General features: G+C 47.8%; 4 protein-coding genes across 9 annotated transcripts; 1 reads left to right on the top strand and 3 right to left on the bottom strand.

Annotated features, from left to right (window-relative positions):
* On the bottom strand, positions 1-4016 carry zdbf2 (zinc finger, DBF-type containing 2). Of its 6 annotated transcripts, none has more exons than XM_053417277.1 (10): positions 3926-4016; positions 3397-3516; positions 3268-3307; positions 3172-3202; positions 2927-3023; positions 2701-2852; positions 2073-2631; positions 1418-1854; positions 994-1150; positions 1-925 (listed from the first exon to the last, which is right to left on the bottom strand). In XM_053417277.1, exons 3-10 carry the CDS (start codon positions 3287-3289, stop codon positions 107-109), a joined length of 2274 nt encoding a protein of 757 aa, XP_053273252.1. In that variant the 5' UTR covers positions 3290-3307; positions 3397-3516; positions 3926-4016; the 3' UTR covers positions 1-106. The 6 variants fall into 6 exon arrangements, with proteins under 6 accessions (XP_053273252.1, XP_053273253.1, XP_053273254.1 ...); XM_053417278.1 differs by having other exon boundaries at positions 3268-3302; XM_053417279.1 differs by having other exon boundaries at positions 3420-3516.
* Positions 4017-4345: 329 nt separating this feature from the next.
* eef1b2 (eukaryotic translation elongation factor 1 beta 2) lies at positions 4346-6400 on the bottom strand. Its single transcript, XM_053417273.1, has 7 exons — positions 6241-6400; positions 5585-5707; positions 5350-5497; positions 5198-5264; positions 4861-4986; positions 4578-4645; positions 4346-4471 (listed from the first exon to the last, which is right to left on the bottom strand). Exons 1-7 carry the CDS (start codon positions 6318-6320, stop codon positions 4385-4387), a joined length of 699 nt encoding a protein of 232 aa, XP_053273248.1. The 5' UTR covers positions 6321-6400; the 3' UTR covers positions 4346-4384.
* Positions 6401-7735: 1335 nt separating this feature from the next.
* On the top strand, positions 7736-9840 carry arl11 (ADP-ribosylation factor-like 11). Its single transcript, XM_053417275.1, has 5 exons — positions 7736-7907; positions 8655-8720; positions 8795-8910; positions 9187-9364; positions 9566-9840. The coding sequence occupies exons 1-5, from the start codon at positions 7875-7877 to the stop codon at positions 9692-9694; spliced, it is 522 nt and encodes a 173-aa protein (XP_053273250.1). The 5' UTR covers positions 7736-7874; the 3' UTR covers positions 9695-9840.
* Positions 9841-9990: 150 nt separating this feature from the next.
* ebpl (EBP like) lies at positions 9991-16084 on the bottom strand. The gene is made up of 4 exons (XM_053417274.1): positions 15712-16084; positions 15542-15611; positions 11129-11267; positions 9991-10351 (listed from the first exon to the last, which is right to left on the bottom strand). The coding sequence occupies exons 1-4, from the start codon at positions 15886-15888 to the stop codon at positions 10117-10119; spliced, it is 621 nt and encodes a 206-aa protein (XP_053273249.1). The 5' UTR covers positions 15889-16084; the 3' UTR covers positions 9991-10116.
* Positions 16085-16386: the final 302 nt, after the last annotated feature.

Here is a 16386-nt window from a genome sequence, read left to right as displayed (position 1 = left end):
TTCAGGTAATAAAATCTTTTTATTCAACGTTAACAGGGTTTTTAAATAGAGGTAAAAACATCTTGTGAGCTGTAGAACAGGTAGAATATTATGTTCTTCTTGCCTGCTACCTTCGCCCCCTCCGCCCTCTCCCTCGTCGGGCTGGGGAGCAGTGGGTCAGGGAGGCGGGGCTCAGACCTGTCCGTCGCAGACCTTGTCTTCTAGTTGGAGGGGGCGTGGCCTGAGCCCTGGTTCTTCTTTTGGAGGGTGCCGGAATCGTCCTCTCCTTCCTCCCCCCTCTCCCCTGCTCTGACCTGTTGTGAGGCCGGGGGGGCGGAGTTTTAGATGTCTGACTCCGCCTCCTGACTGTATCTCCACCGAGCGTGCTCAGGAGAAAAGGGGGTTCAGCTGAAGTGTGACCTTTGACCCTGGAGGACCCTGCTGAGCCCTCCACCAAAGCTCTGTCTGTGTTCAGGTCTGTACTCAGACTTCGAAACAGCTGACGGACGCAAGGTGGCGGGGGGGCCGAGGCGGCGGGGCCTTGGCACCATGGGGAGCCTTTGGGGGGGTTCTTAAGGATGCGATTGGTGGTGGAGTCGTAGAACCTGAAAGGAAGCCGTTTGTATTTGACCTTTACCCCCTGCAGGTCCAGCGGACGCCTCTTCTTCCTGCAACGTTTGGGGGCAGAGCCAGGTGAAGCTGGGCAGGTGGGGGCGGGGCCTGACGGGGAACACAGCAGGTAGACAAGTGAGGTGCGAGGCTGCACAGGTGTGATGATGTTGGAGTACGACGCAGGGAGGCAGCGCCACATCTGCCCCTCAGGTGTCCTCTCTGCTGCATCCTGATCGGCTGCAGGGAAACTGGTGGGCGGGGTCTCGGGAGGTGGTTGACGGACAGCTGGGATGACCAATCTGACCGTCTGCGTGCCATGACTGACTTTAACCACCTGAAGAGACAAGAACAGATGAGACGTTTGTCTTTCAGCTGAAACAGAGTGTCAGCTGAAAGACCCACCTGACACCTAGACGCCAACCTGAAGCCCCGCCTCCTTCCCTTCTGCCCATACGTTGAGTCATCGTCATCAGCATCCAATAAGGGCAGGACACCAGAGTCCAACTCTGCTGCCTTGTTCTGACCACTCCCCTTAATGTTTTGGCTCCTCCTTCCGTACCTGAGAGGGATGAGGTCATTAGAAAAGATGTAAGATCAGTGTTGTTTTATTGATACATTAAATATATCTACATTATTTACTTGTTTGTATACGTCATCAGATGATTTATAAAAGCTAATATAGTTATTTCCTATCACACATTCTAATCATATGTTACAATACAAGCATGTATGAATGTTTTTATTTAATGTTAACAGGAACATGTATATTAACTGTCTAGAATAATAAATCCACATATTGCTGATCATGTGACTGATGACACCTCACCTGGCCAGAGACTCGCTGTCGAAGTAACAAACGAATCTTCCTCGTCTGAACTGACCGACCAGTCTCTCCACCTTCTCCTCGTCCTCCTGCTCGATCTGGGCCCAGGTCTTCCCCCAGAAGGATTCTGGGATAAACGCGGGGGCGGGCAAGATCTGTTCGATGGGCAGAGCCCAGAACCCCTGTTCCTGTGTGGCCCCGCCCCCTGCTTTACTGTGGAGGGCGGAGTCAAGCTGGTGTGAGTACACTTGGTCATCAAGCCGCACCTGGACGTCCATCAGCTGACCCAGGTCCCGCCCCTCTGCCGGACTCACCTGCACAGGTGAGTCCCAGTCATCACTCTGTGTCTCCATGAAGACAGGAAGGCTGAAGTGGAAGCTTTCTGTCTCCTCCTGCTGGTCGGAGGTGGAAGTGATGCCATGGCCGCACATCTGGATCACCTGAGGTGGAAACAAGAAACATCTGTAAGCACGAAAACACACACGTTCTGACTTTAGTGTTCATGCAACCCCAAACTAATAATTTATAATTATTGAAACTACTGAGAATAAATTAAACGGTTGATTTAAATAAAGTTGTGTTTGAATTTCTGTCTACAGTCGTTAGTATAATAAAAACAATCTTTTAGGAACATCACATTAAACATTTGAGGTCAGACCTCCTCGATGGTTTGGTCCAGAGTGTTGCTGTGGTCCGAGAATGCCTGGTCTTTAAACCCCTCCCTCCTGTCCCTCTGCCAGTTTCGCCAGGGCCCCAGGTCTGTGGGGGGGCGTGGCCCAGGTGCAGCCCCTGGCTCTTGGCTAAGGTGTGTATGTGGCAGGGGCCCGGGGCCCCTGGAGGGGGTTGATGAGTCGACGCTGGTTTTCCTCCTGTTTGTTTTCCTGTGAGCTTTCCTGTGGATGGAGGGTGATGCCTGGGGCCGTGGGGGTGGAGCTTGAGTGTGTGTGTGCCCTGTGGAGGCGGCCCCTTTCTCCTCACCATCAGTGATTGGTGCATACAGCCTGTCCTGGATTGCCCCTCTATCTTCTGATTGGCTGTGGATGCTGTTGGCGTCCTGCTGATTGGTCGGCTGATACGATGTGTCATCGGAGCTCGGCAGTTGTTCTCTGTTACCCAGTGACCAGATGTCGTTATCAGAGAGGGTAGTATCTAGTTCATCAAGCTCCGCCCTTGGTAGCGGGGGGGCGGAGATAGACGGGAGGTCAGCATGAGACGGCCTGAAAGAGACAGACAGGAATGAGGTCTCCTGAGGTCAGGTGACAGACAGGTGCGTTTGAATTGGTTACCTGGGGTCGCTGTAGCGGTGCGGGTGGTGCTGCAGGACGTCCTGCAGGAAGCGCTCCAGCAGTGTCAGCTTACTGCAGCTGGTGGTGGCGGAGGGGGCGGAGCACCGGGAAGAAGTCCTGACTGAATCCAGGTGTCTGAGACTGGACAGGTGCTGAGACGAAAGTGATGCCATTAACATCAGTGACTCTGATTCAACAGTTGAGTTCACAGGACTCAAGCTAGTACCTGCTCCAGGCTGCTGTACAGGACTCTGCAGTACCCACAGTAACCCTGTCTGCTCGGCTGGCACCTGGAAGGACCTGGCTCGGACTCCGCCCACATCCTGTCAGTCACAGAGATGACATCCCCCGTCAATAATCAATATCTAATGGTTGTAAACAGCTGAGTTCAGAACGGAGCAATTGATAATGGCATAAATAACAGTAACTGATTAGCAGGGTCGGCGATACAGGTGTGAGCTCACGACTCACCTGCTGGATGACTCCGCCCTCTTCTGGCCACCTGTCACACACACACAGTTTATTCAGGGTAAAAATGTCAAATGGATAAAAGTGTTTAGTTTTTACCTCCGTCAGAGGAGTGAGACATCCTCCTGCTGAGGCTGACCTGACACACAAACATTTGTTTAACGGTCAAATATCTTTCATTGATGATAAACCATAATCAAATTGGTGATTCATTTTCGTATCAAAGACCTTTATTGGAGGTGCCGTCTAACCTGGAGGCAGAGCAGTCAATGCAGTGTCTGTCCAATCAGAGCCATCCCTGCTGTAACCCACGGTAAGCAGGTGATTGGCTCGGTGGAGTCCATGAGCCTGAGGACATCACACATTGAATCTTAATAAAGGTGGTTTGACTAACATGTCAATTATTAAACAAGAGAATTGTTTGATCAACTTGTTTTGTACTATTACTTTAAATTCTTAATTAACAAATCTGCAAACTAAGTGCTAGTAAGTTTCTTATTATACAGTTCTGACCAATCACAGCGCAGCTCTTCCTAATCCCGAGCTAAGCAGCGATAAAAACCTTTAACTTTAAACCCGGGTTAACTCGGCTAAACCGGGCCAACAGTAACCATGGTGACGCTGCAGGGGACGTGGCTCTGCCTTTACGGCTGTTAGCAGGTGGCTAGCTGTTAGCTTGCTGTAGTCTGAGGAGGAGTTGCAGAGCAGGTGATTAGATCGTTGACTAAAAGATTCGATCATCGATTACTTCGTTTACCTGCAGGCGTTTGTTTACATTCACAAATCAAAAGCTTCTTCCGCGCGCTGCTCCGCCAGTTTAGTTTCCGGTCCGATTCTTCTTCTGCACCAATTCAGGTTGAGCTGGCAACTGTGGCCCTTTTGCTAAGGAGTGCCATCCTCGGTCAGAGAGGGAATTACAGTCTCTGAATATTCATTATATATAAAATTCGAGCCTTTAAATTTAGTTTAACCCAGATTATATTTTCTAGGTGAGAATTTTAACTTGGACATTTGGTAAGTTTTAAACCATATTTAAATGTGACTCATTAAATATATACTTAAACAGATGAAAAGTTTTACACATGAATAAATACAGAAGCGGACTTAAACATACAAAAGGTAAAAATAATTGATAAGCATTCAGCTCCTGTTTGATGACACAATGACAACAACTTCATTTTGTGCTAAAGTGCTTTTTATTGACAACATGTTTGTTTCAGATCTTGTTGAACGCGGCGACGTCCATTGACTGAATGAAATCCTCAAAGGCTGTGATGTTTTCCTCCAGGATGTCTGTGCCCACCTGGATGTACAAAATAAAAGCTTCAGGTAACAAGCTCAACAAGACAAGCGCTTCTGTGAGGAAACGCAAAACTGTTGAATAAAAGTAGTCAGTTTGAATTATTCACCTTGTCGTCTTCGACAACGCAACCAATCTGCAGCTTCTTGATGCCGTAACCCACCGGAACCAGTTTAGCTGCAAAAAACAAGTCAGAGCAGATCGATAAGTGATCGATATCTTTGTCTGAACACATGAGAACATTTGATTAAATCTGCAGTTTTCAGATCCTTAAATTTACATCACGTATTCAGACGAAAGATGGTATAATAGATCATCATCAGTTCTGTCGCCACTTATCAATAACAGTTAATGTAGTAGTACAGTACAGAGTATTGCAATAATGTTCTTACACTGTCCCCAGAGGAGCCCGTCTATCTGAATACTGCGTACACACTCCTCCAGCTTCGCCATGTCCGTCTCGTCGTCCCACGGCTTCACATCCAATAGGATCGAAGATTTGGCGATGAGGGTGGGCTCTGAAAGGGAGACGGGAGCACGTTACCACCACCACCCCTCTACACTACAAGACTGATTGGCTGCAGAGACTCTCATCAGGTGAATATGGTGTACATCAGACATTCAGCCGAAAGATGGTGTTTGGTTCATCATGAAGAGTCATGTGATTCTGATAGAACATAGTCTAATAACCGATCAATAATCAATGCAATGGGCTGTGATGCAACTTACTCTTAGCTTTCTTGGCGGCGTACTCGGCCAAACGCTCCTCCTTCAGTCTGGCTGCCTCCGAATCATCCTGTGGAACAAAACCCAGGTCAAAGGTCAAGTCATGTAGCTAGTCAATGACGTCATTGTGACCTTTACATCATCGACTACTTCACCTCCTCGTCAGAGCCGAACAGGTCGATGTCATCATCGTCCTCCTCCTCCTCCTCCTCATTCTTCTTTGAGACGGCGGCGGAGCTGGGGGTGGTGTCGGCCACGGCCGCAGGTCCGTACTGACCCAGAGGTTTCTTCACACCTGGAAGACTGAGGAAATGGCGCTGACATCACTCCTGTGCTGACATCACTCCTGTGACCCCCCCCCCCCCCACCCCCAGACAGCGTGGTCCTCACCTGTTCTTCTGGCTGTGGTAGGACTTGATGTGGTTGTACCAGCGGAGGGCGTGACACAGGTCGGCTGAGGGCGGCGTGGAGATGGCGTCAAAGACGGCGACATCAGCCTGAGAGGGAACGAACCTGAGGACAGGAAACAAAAGTAACTGGTCTTTAGTTTAAAAGTGGTCGTATGGAACGTCATCGTCTGAAAGTCTTAAGTCACCTCAGTTTCTTAATTTTCACATTAAACTTAAGTCATTATATCTACAGCTATGAGTTATTAGTAAGTGATATTACTCATATTAATATATTTATTAGCCGCTTCCCTATGATCTGTTAAAACCTTCAGGCTGTTCATGACACGTAGCCTCTCTTAGGCTGCTAGCACCATGTGGCTCCATGCTAACGGTAACATGTCGCTACTTCGAACATAAAGATTCATGTTAGGGTGTGCACTGCTCTGACGTAACTTCCTCTTCACTCAACCTGAAACACTCATATTTCATTATATCACATTTATTTATCTTAGTTTAAAACATTTAGCCAAAGCTAACACTAGCTAACAGATAGCTCACAGCATAAAGGAGCCAAGATGGCGGCGCCGGCAGCAGCGAGCTGCAGTTTCTACCCTTGTCTCTTGTTCCCTGTCGGCTCTTCGGCTCGGACCGACTCACCCTTCGATGTAGCTTCGCTCCTGCAGGAAGTCGTTCAGCACTTTGAGGCCGGAGGCGGATTTCAGGTCACCGAAGCCCATGATGACGAAGAGGAGCTGAGGAGGAGTAGAAGGAGCCGCGGAGGAGGTGGAAGAAGGAGGGAGGAGGTGGGAAGAGTCGGCTTTATACCCGGAGATAGACCCCTCCTCGGCGGGCAGCGCTCCTCCTCCTGTCCGCTGAGCCGGAGCTCCTCACCGTTTCATACAAACTTTACGTTTCATCCATTCAAATGAAACCATCATGTTTACTGTATGTGCACAGTCAATATTCAGCTCTTTATTTATATAGAGACGTCAACGAGCCTCTAACAACACTGTCTCTTGAATCCTGTGCAATGTTTACCAGAGATTTCCTTTCTCTCAGTCTCATACGACTTATCTAGACTACTGCCCCCCCCCCTCTCCTGGCAGGTCGACCTCTGCAGCTCATCCAGAAACCAGCAGCTCCACTGGTCTGTAACCTGAGTTCGCACCCCTCCGCACCCTTCACTGGTTACCAGTCGCTGCATCCGTTTCAAAGCACCAGTACTTGGCACTGCGCTGTGAACGGACCGGGTCCAGTCCACATCCAGGTCATGGTCCAACCTTCCAGCCCGTCCACTCCGCTCTGCTCCAGCCAATCAGCCGCTCCCTCTCAGCGAGTGACAGCTGTCACTCATCAACATCTGGACTGTTTCCTGTCCTGGCTCCTAAACCGTGGAACCAGCTCCACATGGACATCAGGACAGGAAGTCCTCACATCTTCCTCCAGACTGAAGACACATCCCCTCAGACTTTAGCTTGAATAAAACAAATAAGTTAGTTTAAACAAAAACATTCAGTAGCACTTAAATGGCACTAACGTATTGCTCTTGGTAATTTGGCCTTGAAGAAAATGTTACTTTCTTGATTCTTGTTGTTGTGGTTGGTTCCTCATGGTTGACGCACCGATTGAGAGTCACTTTGGATGAAAGCATCAGCTCCATGTAACGTAACTACTGTAGTGGACACGTGATAAGACAGAACTCAAAGACTGTTGCATTGCTTCACACTCACTGATGCACTTTGTGGTTCGCACGCTGACACCCTGTGAGGAGCTGTGGGTTACCAGGGTAACATGGGCACTGGGTGTGGTTGAGCGGTTGTGTAGTCGACACCCGGAAGTTCTCTGGAGCGGTAAAATGTTTGTGAAATAAAACGCACACTAAGAGGTGCATGCAAACGAGAGATCTCCTGACTACTTCATCCCATTGACTCTTTATTCTCGTTATTCTCTCAAGCAATATGTGTGGATAATGACTATTTTCTTTCCTTACATATATATATATGGGTTAAGGTTAGGGTATATATACACCGTTGTTTATCTGTTTATGATTGTGTCTCTCTGATTCTGAGTCCGAGTGAATCATCTTCAGTTTTTTAACGATCTTCAAACTCGCACAGGAATGTAGTCTGACCTGTCACACGGTCATGTGACCTGCTATGTTTGGCTCATTGAATGTGAGGGTTTGAACCAACCTGAGAGAATCTTCACAGGTGCCAGTTCAGAGCGGAACAGAAGAAGCAGAAGAAGAGAAGTGACGGATCAAAGAAGAAGAAGAAGAAGAAGAGAGACAGATGGGACAGGGTCGCTCGTCCATGTGTCCTCAGGTAAAGCTCTTTGCTGAACTTTCAATTTGAAATATTCTTCATTAACAACATGATTCAGAAAGTTTGTTTCCCTGTTGAATCAATGTTAATTCCCGCAGTGCATGCTGGGAGATAGTGCTCAGTTAGGGACCCCGGTCGTACACTACCTTTCCTGACGCATTATGGGAAACAATGAGTGCAGTGTATAGGGTATAAAAATGAGAACTCGCGATATAATGACTAGTGAGAGATTTCATACACATGTTTCAAACTTTTCACTGTTTATCGACGATCAGTGAAGCATTAATTGATTATTGATGATTGGTTGCTTGATCACAGTTGTGTGACTTGTCTCATTTAGCTTCTTGTTATGAAACATCTGATTTAAAGTAGTGATGCGTTCACAGACGCATTAATGTTGTTGGATAAAACATAAAAACAACATGGACGTCATAACGAGTGAACAGGAAGTCTCAAAATAAAAGCGGTCTTCATCTCGTTGGTAAATAACCAATAACCACGACATGAAGACGACGACTTGATGACATCATCTGTAACATTAGGGAAATCATCAGTCTCACACGTCTCAGGCTCGTGTTTGATGTCATCATCATGACATTGTCTTGTCCTTGATCAACTGATGAGAAACACGGTTAATGTTTAATTTTAGAAGATTTAGAACGTTTGTTTCAAACATTGATTCTGTTGTTTAAAAGTAAAACCTGAGCATGTTTGGATGAAATATAAACCTGTTTCTCTGATGTCCAGGTGATCCTGATGGGTCTGGACTCTGCGGGGAAGTCGACTCTTCTGGCTCGACTGCTCACAGGACAGGTGAGATTCTGCACAGCTCACATGTTACAACAGAGCTTCAAACCAGGTGTCAACCATGACCTTTGGCTCTGCAGGTGATGGACACGTCACCGACCATTGGATTCAACGTGGGAACATTGGACCTGGACAAGAAGACGTCTCTGACCGTGTGGGACATCGGAGGACAGAAGAGCATGAGACCAAACTGGAGGTAGATTGTTACAAACAAATAACCTAGAATCACGTCCTGTCTTTGTTTCTCTCCACCAATCGGAGCAGTTTCAGTCTATATACATTGACCTTTGACCTCTGAAATCTAACCAGGTCACCTTTGAATCTCAGGGAATGTTTGAACTAAGTTTAAATAGTTCTTTCGGATATGTTGTTCACAAGAATGTGACGGACGGACAGCCTGAAAACATAATGTGTCTCTCCACTGGTGACGCGGCACAGAGACGTAACAATCATCCACATGTGGTCTCCTCAGGTTCTACCTGGACGACTGCAAGGCGCTGGTCTTTGTGGTCGACAGCAGCGACCCCAGGCGCATGTCAGAGGCTCAGAAAACTCTGAAGAAGATTCTGAGTGAGGAGAAGTTGCGAGGAGTTCCTCTCATGGTTCTGGCCAATAAGAAAGATCTGCCCAACTCCATGACGATACGAGAGGTGGGAGACACATCCCATAATAACCAGTTCAAGGTCTTAGTTGCTAGGAAACATGTAATTATTGGCAAAGGCAACTTTGAGAGAGGAAGGTTGAATTCAATGTTTTATACCTGAACAGACACCAGGTGAGGCTGTTTCCTCCTCCTCCTCCTCCTCCTCCTCCTCTTCTTCTGTCTCACCCTCTCTCCCTCCCACCCTCAGATCTCCAACCAGCTGGATCTCCGCAGCTACACCGAGCGCTCGTGGGAGATTCAGGCCTGCAGCGCTCTGCAGGGACTCGGCCTCCAGCAGGCGTTTCTGTCCGTCAATAAACTGATCAAGAAGAGCTGAGGGAGGAGGGGTGGAGTTTATGTGAGGAGGAGAAGGAGCATTTAAATATTTAAGCAAACAAAATGTTGTTTGATTGTAATAAACTAATATCAACCTGTTGAGTATTATTAAAGTGCGTTGATCGATCAGTTGATTGATAATCAAGAGGAGGAGTAATGTGTTTCATTCTTAGCAGTGACTCAGCAAATCAAAGCAACAAAATCTATTTGTAATATTTAAATTAAAAATCTAAAAGGTTTGTTCTTTATCTGAAAAGAAAAAAAATGATAATGGAAAGAATAATCAGAATCAACAACTGTCACTCTGTTGTTTTATTTTGAAAAAAAAGAATCAATTAAAGATGAACATTAGACAACGTGATCTAAAAGTAATTCACTGATCAATCATCAGGATTTGAGGTAAACCCCTCTTTAAAACACTTGTCACTTCCTCTTGTGTGCGTGGTCGATGGCGTGCAGACTCCTCAGAGAAAACCAGGACTGGATCAGCAGCAGGACGGGGACCATGACCCAGAGTCCGTTGAAGAAGACCAGGTAGACCCACAGGTGGAGCCAGCTGGACGTGTCCAGGTGAGGACTGCCCATCAGCCAATCAGGACAGAAGGTCATCCAGCCGCCGTACAGCTCGCACACGCTCAGAGTGATCTGCAGGAAGTGTCTGAAAAGTACACAAGTATATATATATATATATATCAATACTGTGTACTGTTAGTATATCTGCATACAGTCATATTTATACAACCTCATATTATACAGTGGTAAGATGGCAATAGAAATCCACATGTTATATATTTACTCAAACTCAATATATGTACATGTACATATGAATTGTCAAATGATCTGTGTACAATCATACTTCTTCATCCTCAAAAATATGATATACTGATACTATTAATACTAATAATATAGCTGTAAACATCCTGTGAGGGAGCTGGAAAGCTTCCCCCTCACTGAGTTGCAAAAACATATAGTTTGAAAACACTGACTAATACAGGAAATACATTTTTGTTTATATATTGCATATTGTTCGTAGATTTTGTAAACCCCACTAAGCACTCTCTCTTTGGAGGGGGTGGTGCAGCAGACAGGGGAGAGAGACAGGCTGGGTAGAGGGGGCTGTTTGGCTTAGTTGTTTTTATCTTCAGTTAATTGTGCATTTTCTTTCATATGTATTAGTCAGTATTCATTTGCAATGTTTATAAAGAACAGTGAGTAATATTAAATGGTAAATATATGTTTTAGAGTCATTATGGGAGTCGCACTGTGTAATGAGGGATGAGAGGAGGGGCTCAGGTCTGCTGCCCAGTTAGTTTAACCACCATGAAGAGCCTTCACATACATATATATATATATATATATATATATATATATATATATATATATATATATATACACTATTTCTCTCTAGTTGTAGTGTAGCCTGTAGTAGTATTACCTGTAGTACTGGTCGTTCAGTATTGCATAGATGAGTAGTACTCCGAGTACAGAGTCCAGGACGACCGTCAGAATCTCGATGGAAACGATTGTCGGATCAAAAACTAACCAACGACTGTCGGCTTTACTGTACTCCCTCCCTACAGGGACAGACAGGTCAGAGACAGACAGGTCAGAGACACAGACAGGTCAGAGACACAATCAGGTCAGGGATACAGACAGGTCAGAGACAGAAAGGTCAGGGACACAGACAGGTCAGAGACACAGACAGGTCAGAGACACAGACAGGTCAGAGACACAGACAGGTCAGAGACAGACAGGTCAGAGAGACAGACAGGTCAGAGACACAGACAGGTCAGAGACACAATCAGGTCCGAGACACAGACAGGTCAGAGACACAGACAGGTCAGAGACACAGACAGGTCAGGGACACAGACAGGTCAGAGACACAGACAGGTCAGAGACACAATCAGGTCAGAGACACAGACAGGTCAGAGACAGACAGGTCAGAGAGACAGACAGGTCAGAGACACAGACAGGTCAGGGACACAGACAGGTCAGGGACAGACAGGTCAGAGACAGACAGGTCAGAGACAGACAGGTCAGAGACACAGACAGGTTAGGGATACAGACAGGTCAGAGACACAGACAGGTCAGGGACAGACAGGTCAGAGACAGACAGGTCAGAGACACAGACAGGTCAGAGACACAATCAGGTCAGAGACAGACAGGTCAGAGAGACAGACAGGTCAGAGACACAGACAGGTCAGGGATACAGACAGGTCAAAGACACAATCAGGTCAGAGACAGACAGGTCAGAGAGACAGACAGGTCAGAGACACAGACAGGTCAGGGACACAGACAGGTCAGAGACACAATCAGGTCAGAGACACAGACAGGTCAGAGAGACAGACAGGTCAGAGACACAGACAGGTCAGGGACACAGACAGGTCAGGGACAGACAGGTCAGAGACACAGACAGGTCAGAGACACAGACAGGTCAGAGACACAATCAGGTCAGAGACACAGACAGGTCAGAGACAGACAGGTCAGAGAGACAGACAGGTCAGAGACACAGACAGGTCAGAGACACAATCAGGTCAGAGACACAGACAGGTCAGAGACAGACAGGTCAGAGAGACAGACAGGTCAGAGACACAGACAGGTCAGAGACACAGACAGGTCAGAGACACAGACAGGTCAGGGACACAGACAGGTCAGAGACACAGACAGGTCAGGGACACAGACAGGTCAGAGACACAGACAGGTCAGAGACACAGACAGGTCAGAGACAGACAGGTCAGAGAGACAGACAGGTCAGAGACACAGACAGGTCAGGGACACAGACAGGTCAGGGACAGACAGGTCAGAGACAGACAGGTCAGAGACAGACAGGTCAGAGACACAGACAGGTCAGGGATACAGACAGGTCAGAGACACAGACAGGTCAGGGACAGACAGGTCAGAGACAGACAGGTCAGAGACACAGACAGGTCAGAGACACAATCAGGTCAGAGACAGACAGGTCAGAGAGACAGACAGGTCAGAGACACAGACAGGTCAGGGATACAGACAGGTCAGAGACAGACAGGTCAGGGATACAGACAGGTCAGAGACACAGACAGGTCAGAGACACAGACAGGTCAGGGATACAGACAGGTCAGAGACACAGACAGGTCAGAGACACAGACAGGTCAGGGATACAGACAGGTCAGGGACACAGACAGGTCAGAGACACAGACAGGTCAGGGATACAGACAGGTCAGAGACACAGACAGGTCAGAGACACAGACAGGTCAGGGATACAGACAGGTCAGGGATACAGACAGGTCAAAGACACAATCAGGTCAGAGACAGACAGGTCAGAGAGACAGACAGGTCAGAGACACAGACAGGTCAGGGACACAGACAGGTCAGAGACACAATCAGGTCAGAGACACAGACAGGTCAGAGAGACAGACAGGTCAGAGACACAGACAGGTCAGGGACACAGACAGGTCAGGGACAGACAGGTCAGAGACACAGACAGGTCAGAGACACAGACAGGTCAGAGACACAATCAGGTCAGAGACACAGACAGGTCAGAGACAGACAGGTCAGAGAGACAGACAGGTCAGAGACACAGACAGGTCAGAGACACAATCAGGTCAGAGACACAGACAGGTCAGAGACAGACAGGTCAGAGAGACAGACAGGTCAGAGACACAGACAGGTCAGAGACACAGACAGGTCAGGGACACAGACAGGTCAGAGACACAGACAGGTCAGGGACACAGACAGGTCAGAGACACAGACAGGTCAGAGACACAGACAGGTCAGAGACAGACAGGTCAGAGAGACAGACAGGTCAGAGACACAGACAGGTCAGGGACACAGACAGGTCAGGGACAGACAGGTCAGAGACAGACAGGTCAGAGACAGACAGGTCAGAGACACAGACAGGTCAGGGATACAGACAGGTCAGAGACACAGACAGGTCAGGGACAGACAGGTCAGAGACAGACAGGTCAGAGACACAGACAGGTCAGAGACACAATCAGGTCAGAGACAGACAGGTCAGAGAGACAGACAGGTCAGAGACACAGACAGGTCAGGGATACAGACAGGTCAGAGACAGACAGGTCAGGGATACAGACAGGTCAGAGACACAGACAGGTCAGAGACACAGACAGGTCAGGGATACAGACAGGTCAGAGACACAGACAGGTCAGAGACACAGACAGGTCAGGGATACAGACAGGTCAGGGACACAGACAGGTCAGAGACACAGACAGGTCAGGGATACAGACAGGTCAGAGACACAGACAGGTCAGAGACACAGACAGGTCAGGGATACAGACAGGTCAGGGATACAGACAGGTCAAAGACACAATCAGGTCAGAGATAGACAGGTCAGAGAGACAGACAGGTCAGAGACAGACAAATCAGAGACACAGACAGTTCAGAGACACAGACAGGTCAGAGACAGACAGGTCAGAGACACAGACAGGTCAGAGACACAAACAGGTCAGAGACACAGACAGGTCAGGGATACAGACAGGTCAGAGACACAGACAGATCAGAGACACAATCAGGTCAGAGACACAGACAGGTCAGGGATACAGACAGGTCAAAGACACAATCAGGTCAGAGATAGACAGGTCAGAGAGACAGACAGGTCAGAGACAGACAAATCAGAGACACAGACAGTTCAGAGACACAGACAGGTCAAAGACACAGAAAGGTCAGAGACACAGACAGGTCAGGGATACAGACAGGTCAGGGACACAGACAGGTCAGAGACACAGACAGGTCAGAGACACAGACAGGTCAGAGACACAGACAGGTCAGGGATACAGACAGGTCAGAGACACAGACAGGTCAGAGACACAGACAGGTCAGGGATACAGACAGGTCAGAGACACAGACAGGTCAGAGACACAGACAGGTCAGGGATACAGACAGGTCAGGGACACAGACAGGTCAGAGACACAGACAGGTCAGGGATACAGACAGGTCAGAGACACAGACAGGTCAGAGACACAGACAGGTCAGGGATACAGACAGGTCAAAGACAGACAGTTTAGGGATACAGACAGTTCAGGGACACAGACAGATCAGAGACACAGACAGGTTAGGGACACAGACAGGTCAGGGACACAGACAGGTCAGAGACACAGACAGGTCAGGGACACAGACAGGTCAGAGACACAGACAGGTCAGAGACACAGACAGGTCAGGGACACAGACAGATCAGAGACACAGACAGGTCAGGGACACAGACAGGTCAGGGACACAGACAGGTCAGGGATACAGACAGGTCAGGGACACAGACAAATCAGAGACACAGACAGGTTAGGGACACAGACAGATCAGAGACACAGACAGGTTAGGGACACAGACAGGTCAGGGATACAGACAGGTCAGAGACACAGACAGATCAGGGACACAGACAGATCAGAGACAGACAGGTCAGAGACACAGACAGGTCAGGGATACAGACAGGTCAGGGACACAGACAGGTCAGAGACACAGACAGGTCAGGGACACAGACAGGTCAGAGACACAGACAGGTCAGAGACACAGACAGATCAGAGACACAGACAGATCAGAGACACAGACAGGTCAGGGACACAGACAGGTCAGGGACACAGACAGATCAGGGATACAGACAGGTCAGAGACACAGACAGGTTAGGGACACAGACAGGTCAGAGACACAGACAGTTCAGGGACACAGACAGATCAGAGACACAGACAGGTTAGGGACACAGACAGGTCAGGGATACAGACAGGTCAGAGACACAGACAGATCAGGGACACAGACAGATCAGAGACACAGACAGATCAGAGACACAATCAGGTCAGAGACACAGACAGGTCAGGGATACAGACAGGTCAGAGACAGACAGGTGGAAATAGGAAGTTAAACTCACATAGTTCAGCCAAAGGACTTTCAGATGACTGCATCGTCCCAACCAAAGACATGTAAACAAACGGACCCTCCTAAAAACAAACAACAACCAAAGACATGTAAACAAACGGACCCTCCTAAAAACAAACAACAACCAAAGACATGTAAACAAACTCTCCTGATTGGTCATACCAGCGTCAGGTGGACAATAACATCATAGAAGAGCCACAACAGGATCCACTTGTCCGTCACAGAGCTCCGCCCACCATACCTGTGTGTTAGCAGGATGGCAGTTAGCACCTGGATGCTACATGCTAACAGAGACAGGAAGGCGACCAGAGAGAGTCCAGGGGGCGTTGATGAGTCCATCTGCAGGATGAGGAGGAGTTCGCAGTACTCTAGATGCAGTAATACTACACTCAGTGCACACAGTAGTATCCACCAGAAGTATTACTGCTCTGTAGTACGTACACATGTAGTATTACTATACTCAGTACTTGTTCTCTGCTATTCTCTCAGGACTGAACTGTGTCAATGTGGAGTGACGCCCCAGACTCCATCCCTCGCTCTAGCTATTGGTCTGCTTGCTAAAGTCCCGCCCAATGAACCCTTCCATTGGTCGTGAAAGAGACCACCCCACTGCCTGACCCCGCCCACACAGGTCAGAGGTCATCAGTAGAGATTCAGTAGAATCATGAAAATAAAAACTGGAGAAAGGATAAAGAATTTTGATATTGTAAAATTGTTCACAATAACAGTAACTGTTCATATTTAATTAAAAAATGTACTTTTTAAATTTAATGAAAGCTCCACTGCAGCTTCAAGTTAAACGTCAGTAAAAAACAAAGTGGATTGAAAATAATAAAC

Source organism: Pleuronectes platessa, chromosome 24 (assembly GCF_947347685.1).
Source record: "Pleuronectes platessa chromosome 24, fPlePla1.1, whole genome shotgun sequence".
Classification (NCBI taxonomy): Eukaryota; Metazoa; Chordata; class Actinopteri; order Pleuronectiformes; family Pleuronectidae; genus Pleuronectes; species Pleuronectes platessa.
This window is presented reverse-complemented; position numbering and strand designations above follow the sequence as displayed.

Bases quoted from the DNA above. Each gene is read 5' to 3' on its own strand.
- zdbf2 (XM_053417277.1), bottom strand. From the start codon at position 3,289: ATGTCTCACTCCTCTGACGGAG. The intron at 2,632-2,700 runs GTAACCAATTCA...TGTCTCTTTCAG, and splicing joins CACCGCTACAGCGACCCCAG to GCCGTCTCATGCTGACCTCC. The intron at 1,151-1,417 runs GTGAGGTGTCAT...CATCCCTCTCAG, and splicing joins GACAGCGAGTCTCTGGCCAG to GTACGGAAGGAGGAGCCAAA.
- eef1b2 (XM_053417273.1), bottom strand. From the start codon at position 6,320: ATGGGCTTCGGTGACCTGAAATCCGCCTCCGGCCTCAAAGTGCTGAAC. The intron at 5,708-6,240 runs GTGAGTCGGTCC...TCCTGTCCTCAG, and splicing joins GAGCGAAGCTACATCGAAGG to GTTCGTTCCCTCTCAGGCTG. The intron at 4,646-4,860 runs GTAAGAACATTA...TGTTTTTTGCAG, and splicing joins CGGGCTCCTCTGGGGACAGT to CTAAACTGGTTCCGGTGGGT.
- arl11 (XM_053417275.1), top strand. From the start codon at position 7,875: ATGGGACAGGGTCGCTCGTCCATGTGTCCTCAG. The intron at 7,908-8,654 runs GTAAAGCTCTTT...TCTGATGTCCAG, and splicing joins GCTCGTCCATGTGTCCTCAG to GTGATCCTGATGGGTCTGGA. The intron at 8,911-9,186 runs GTAGATTGTTAC...TGGTCTCCTCAG, and splicing joins AGCATGAGACCAAACTGGAG to GTTCTACCTGGACGACTGCA.
- ebpl (XM_053417274.1), bottom strand. From the start codon at position 15,888: ATGGACTCATCAACGCCCCCTGGACTCTCTCTGGTCGCCTTCCTGTCT. The intron at 11,268-15,541 runs GTGAGTTTAACT...CTGTCCCTGTAG, and splicing joins AAGTCCTTTGGCTGAACTAT to GGAGGGAGTACAGTAAAGCC. The intron at 10,352-11,128 runs GTAATACTACTA...TGTACTTTTCAG, and splicing joins CTGAACGACCAGTACTACAG to ACACTTCCTGCAGATCACTC.